The following is a 6329-nucleotide window of genomic DNA, read 5'->3' as shown; positions in this document are numbered from 1 at the left end:
GGGGGGGAACTATGCCCACTACTCTGGGGAGATTTGTCTGAAATCTTTTTCATTCACCTTTGCTTTTTATAAAACTCCTTAGCTTTTCTATTGCCTTTTTAACGTGGATCTAACACAGATTTATTCGCGCATCATGCAGCATCTTCCGTTAACTGAACGTTTCTTTTCGGTGCACGTATTACCTTTCGGTATTGCGAGGCTGCTGTCGAATCGAGACCAAGCACGTTTGACGTGGGGATACATCTCCTGAAGTATTTTTGATGGTGTACTGTGATGTTGCTGTGGTGCACCGCATTCCAATTTCGGGAAATTGTATAGAGTAACAAATTCAATGGTGATCTTAAGAGTGTTTAGGAATTTTATCGGTAGCATCGTTGGTTTTACCATCCCTAGGCACCGTCTGAAAATATTGGCAAACGATTTATCTTGGCTACGTTTCTATGCAGTGAGACATGTCTCATTGTCAGTCACTAATATACATGGTACTCTATCTTAGCCGGAAGATTTCTAGACATCCACATTTGACGGGGCAGTGAGGTATGCCTTTGGCTAGGGAGATTGAGTTGGGAATAACCGAAATGCATACCATTTTTAGCATCTATGCTTTCCTGAGCCTCACAAGTAATCAACTAAAGTGTGTCTTAAGATGAACCTTGCGCAAGTAATGTGCACACTTTCTGGAACTTTTGCAGATTTCATCATTATTCCCTACTACCAACATGCAAGACTTCATCCTGAAATCCGAAAAGTTAGAGCGTAATTCCTTCAGATTACGGTATTTTACGAATAATATTATTCCGTGAAATCAGCTATGGCTATGCAAGGCGAAATCTACTTGGAGTGGTGGAGCATTCAAGAGTACCACGAGATTGAAAACTGAATAAAATTTCCGCTAGCTTAGTGTAGTCGAGGATGAAGCGTCAACAGTGCTGAATTAGAGTCAACTAAAGAGCAAAAATCGCCGAAAGTGTTTGAAATTAGACAATTATCTATCAAAAATTCGAAATGCACACTGATATGTAGAACAAAACGACATAAAAGCCTAATCCCTCAGATAATGCATACAGTCTTTTACCATAAATCTGGGTGCTAAGGTTATGAAAAAGCTAGGAACAATGCCCAAAGTTGATGACGGAACGATAGTAAGTACCTCCTTCCTTTAGTTGGTCGAATGCTTTCCCGACGAATTCGCACAACCCAAAAGAAATCATTCAAATCTTCATAAATATTTAAAATGTTTCATCTCGAGCGACACAGGCTTAACCTTCAGTCCACCAAATACCACGGCGCGCCAATGCAATAGATTGTAAGGTCCAGAAAATGCATACACTTCAAACCAATGATCGAGGGACCATAATCGATGGTCACGACCTGCCATTTACTAGGCTTTTGATAATAGATACCAAGGAGCTGGAGGAAGCCCAAAACCGGAAATGAGCTTACTCAATAAATCCCACAGAAGCTTCAGAGGGGTTTGCATCTGCATTAGGCTTGAGACATTTAAGAAAATTAATGGAAATACAGAACTTAATTTTGGATGTTCCAATGCCGAAGAAGTGTCTGTACGCATTACCAAACGGGTAGGATCGGCTGAACGGACTATCAGGATCGGAAGGAAGCGAGAAAGAAAGTCGGGACTAAGATATTCTTTATGAGGAGCTGTATGTACATTACAGGTCTTTGAGCTGCGGAGAAATGACTAAATATGTCCCTGCTTAGCACATCTCAAAAATCTGATACTTCGAAATCGAAGGGTCAGACGACAATACTTCGATCCGCATGATCCATGACAGCTTCATCTTTTTGTGACATTTAATTCTGGTTGCCACTTGACTCCATACTGCGCTTAATTACATACTTTGATAGCCCGCTTCTGTCGTATCCAGACCTTTTGGGTTGGTTGCGTAGAATTACTGGTTTTACAGTCATAGGAGCCCTCACTTCCCAATACTGTTGTCGTAGAGTTCGAACAGATTGAGAATTGGGATCTGCATTTGATAAGAGCTTTCGTTGCACCTCTAGAAAATATACCCCCAATAATTAGTCTGCCGCAGGGTTAAACCGGTAGTTAATTATGGAAATCGCAGAGTTGCTTGAGTCTGAACTTAGTTCATGGAGCTTCCGACAGCCAGATTCTCTTCTCTCGTGTATTTAGAAACTAGCTCGTTCAGCTGCCTCGAAGTTCACGGACTGCACATGAGAAAGCAGAACTTTTTCCAAGCATCTGCATGGAAGTAAAACTGAGGATTTCAGAAATTATATTTTTTATTAGAGGATAAACATCCTTCCTATTCACTGTAGGGAAGTGATCCGTTTCCTTCTCCGCCTTCAGGTTCTTACAAAATATACACCAACTAGTGAAACATCCAGTGTAATCTTCAATTTCATAAGCCATGAAAGTACGGAACTTCGAGTTAGCAAAAAATAACATTCGGAGACTAGTTCCAATGTCCTTAGTAGAATAGTCATATGAAGCACAGGCCACTTAAACCCGAATTGCACTTTGCTGAACTTGGTCTATGACCACAATAGTAAAGAAAACATGGGAAAGGAAATCAGGTACAGTGAAAACTTACTGCCTGGGTACCCCAACTTTAACGGTACTGATTTCGTTCACGCGCTTTTGAATTGCCCGTTGTTACAATGCATTTCACCCTATCGTTTATGTAGTTAAACTCATTAATTTACTCGTTTGAAGTTATTCATTTAAGAAGTTGTTAGTAATATCTGGGTTTTGCATCAACCAAATGTTTTTTGACCCATGTGGTTTTTACATCCTTTAACTTAGATGAAAATTAATGTTTTGGGTGTATTTTTACTGCCAGATCATTCGATGCATAATTTAAGGCTCGAACAGTAGATTCGTTCAACATGACGGGATAACAATTTAGTAAAATTAGCTCTTCGGTTTATGGTAATCGTACTTGGGATCATTCCCATTATCATCTGGCTATAAATAGAACCGATCCTAAGCATTCGAGTCACATGAGTCATTCGATTTAGTGAGTGAATATGGTTGAGAAATGGCGAAGTATGCACAACCCTGTTTTGCGACGACTGAAAATGACCAGATTTGGTGTAGTATCCCCTATATAACGCCAGTTTCCCTGACGAGGTACTATAATCGGAAACAACCTTCTCACATCCTGCCCATGGCTTCAATGGGTAAAACAGAATTTCAAATGCTTGTAATGCCATTATGTGCGAAATTTATTATTGAAGGTATGGATAACATGAATTCCGAATCTGCAAGTTCAACCATGCATTTAGCTGAATTAGCTTTTTCGCTACCACCGTTTGCACTCCCATTTCCGTGGCATGGTTAGAAGGCCATATCCACAGCCTTCTAGACCTTCTGTAAGTCATTAGTAAAACTTCCTTCTCAAAGACTAATTGTGACTTCAGGGATGACCTGAAGCACTCCGCCAGTAAAGGGAAGGAGCGAAGCCAAATTTGCAGAAGTGGTGTCCGAGACCAGTAAGTAATTCAAGATACGATCATACCATTGAAATGGAAGACTCTTCTACAAAGAGGGAAACACAGGATCCAAGACGGGACTTTACAATACTTTGCTGAATGCCATTTTGAATAAGCATGGCTCCCCCAAAATATGGCTCACCTCGCTGGTGACCATCACCAGCATTGAGGGAAACTTGCGTGGTCCGGACACGGTCTGACCAGTTTTAAGGTGGGTGCATCATCTCTACTATTGAGGCCTGAAGTTTGCTACACTGCGTAGTCATTTCACAAAGACAACGTCATGCATGAAGATTGGCAAATCCACTTCAAGGTTGGCTATGAGGTGAAGAAACGCAATGGACAGTGGCTTTAGACTTCCCGTCACCAATTGCTACTTAAATTTATGGTTTTGACCTTTGTTGTGCCATAACTTTCGCTTATTCTTTTTTTCTTAAAAACAGGTTAAAAATACTAGCCTTGTTTAAACAGTATCAGAATCACTTAGGACGAAAGTATCAATCACCTCGTTTTAAAATGGCAGCAAATTGTTTCTCTGCTAGACTGGAAGGACCAAGGTATTTCCTAACGGGGAAAATAATGAATGACGGCAGCACACATGACCCAACACTCCTGTAGTTGACATTTCCTCTATGCAGAGGGGAAAAATCCCAATACAGCCAACAGGAAATACGGACAAGGTATTGGTGCGCGTTACAACGAGGCATTCCGCTCCCACGATCTGGTTTAGAACTAAAATATTGCTGGGGGAAACCAGGAAATCAAAATTTCTTGGTTAAACTTTTGGAGACACTGTGTGACAAGACACATTCCACTGTGATGATAGGAATGCTGCGTGGTCGATAGCCACTTTGTGCATTGGCCAGGACGTGCCTTCTGCACAGCCCAGCACAAATAAACGGTAGTTACTTTAGTCTCCTTTTGAGAAAAGACTGTCAATTCCCTGTCCTCAGCAAATAACAAAAGCATTGCTTAACCATCTAGACGGTCAGCATCTCAATTTCTAATAGGCTAGTGCCAAAATCGGGCCCAGACATTCAAGGTCAAAGGGTAGGCAAGCCCCATGCTTTAGGGCGTGGATTGCTGCAAAAAAACAGGACTTCAGTGAGTCGGTTTTAAGCTTAGCTGAACTAAACAGGACGCGCCCCGCAATTGTTTCAAGTGACATTACAAGAGCAATCACACAGATCGACTCTCCTTGCTAATACGTCAAAACTCATGAGAATTGGTTCCCCTGGTTTATTCATTTGCATCACGGATGGGATGAATCAAATAAAAGCTCTTTCTGCTAAAAGATAATGGACTGCATCCCAACTTTTGCTTTTTACATGTCCAATCTCCACCATCAATCGCCAATAGCTACATTCCCAACCTCCGAACGGGGAATGACAGTGAATGCACTTCAATTTGGACAGGGCATTCTAGACAAAAACACCAAAACATTCCATTTCGGACCCAAACTGACGCTTATGCAAAGTACCTAGAGTAATATCCAAACGCCAAAGTTAAGGCTGACATATATGCAACAGACAACAAATGGCTGTCTTGACATAAGCCAAGAAAATTTCTTTAAAAAGTAGTACCACCCATGACATCATAAGTCCATGAAACCACGCGCACATTATTAGATAAAACCCAACGAAACCAAGACTTTAAAACAGCAGCTATCTCATACCGAAGTATGCAATAATTACCATTAGTTGCAATTTAATGACTGCAGCAACCGCTGCGTCATGGTATCCTCGTCTGAGAGTGAGCAAATGCATGGTTCAATGGTTATACTGTTATTCACATGGGGCATAGTTTCCAAGACGTCATGGTTGCAAATGAGGCAAGCGAGCGAATAGACAAAAAGTACAAGACTAATTGCCCTAAATCATGATGCTCAGAGTCGTGCGATTAAACACCGGACCCAATGGTCCAGTCAATCTAGTGACATCAATAACCCTCCTGAGTGGACACCGCGTAAACCAACCTGTCCACAGATAGCTATTGCGTAGCAGTGCATCCGTGTACCATAAGGCCAGCTAAATGGGAATCAACATTAAATCTTAAGAAAATTGGTCAAAAGCTACAACAAATATCACCTTACGACAGTCCCAAAGTAGTAAAACGAGCTCACTCATTCTAGCTAGTGGTAAATATCGATAAATGCATGAATAAATAATACACCAGACAAAAATTCGGTTGCTTATTGGGAAACCCAAGCAGGTTAAACACATGCTAGAACTTTGACAAAGCCAACTGGGGCAGAAGCATAAACTCATGCAGTTTTTTTGGAAAGACGAGACCAAATGGTCATTAGTTTCCAGCTAAAGTACAATGTGAAACAGTGAACTTGAATGCACACAGAAAAGAAGATATAAAGGACCACTACGAATGGGAAGTTGAAGAAATCGTGCCTTGAATTTTTTGTGTAATAGTAATCCATGAGTTCATAGGCTCTCAGGAAGCACCCCATGATTATGGGAACAAAACCAAAAGCAATTGTCCCCACCAAGGAAAATCGAATGAGATAAACCTTGTTCTTTGTGACAGATAAGTATCCAAAGAGCACTGGAATAGTGCTTCCAAAGCACCAGGCGTATTCCCACAATTCGTTTAGAGGAAGGGGGTGCTTAATCAATAATACACAATGAAAAGGTCATACCTTCCTCATGAATGTACGAGAAACCAAACCAAACCTGAATAGTATTTCGGGGAGAATTTTTATAGCAACTAGGATCCACAAAGCGATATGGAGCGCCAAGGCCGTGCGCAACCGTTTCTTAAAAAGTGAACTAAACATAAGGAGTTCAATCAATAAATTTGAAGAACCTTTGGTTGTATGGCTCAGCAATACGCTCTCGATG

At 41.1% G+C, this 6329-nt stretch overlaps 1 protein-coding gene across 1 annotated transcript; it reads right to left on the bottom strand. All coding sequences in view use genetic code 11, as the record gives it.

Annotated features, from left to right (window-relative positions):
- Window positions 1-3382: 3382 nt before the first annotated feature.
- EGR_02274 (hypothetical protein) lies at window positions 3383-6265 on the bottom strand (the record flags this gene model as incomplete). The annotated part of the gene is made up of 4 exons (XM_024491523.1): window positions 3383-3523; window positions 3620-3673; window positions 5855-6094; window positions 6128-6265. The coding sequence occupies 4 exons, from the start codon at window positions 6263-6265 to the stop codon at window positions 3383-3385; spliced, it is 573 nt and encodes a 190-aa protein (XP_024354029.1).
- Window positions 6266-6329: the final 64 nt, after the last annotated feature.

Source organism: Echinococcus granulosus (genome assembly GCF_000524195.1).
Source record: "Echinococcus granulosus chromosome Unknown EG_S00010, whole genome shotgun sequence".
Lineage (NCBI taxonomy): Eukaryota > Metazoa > Platyhelminthes > Cestoda > Cyclophyllidea > Taeniidae > Echinococcus > Echinococcus granulosus.
Note: the sequence above shows the minus strand (reverse complement) of the source record. Positions and strands in the feature narration are given on the sequence as shown.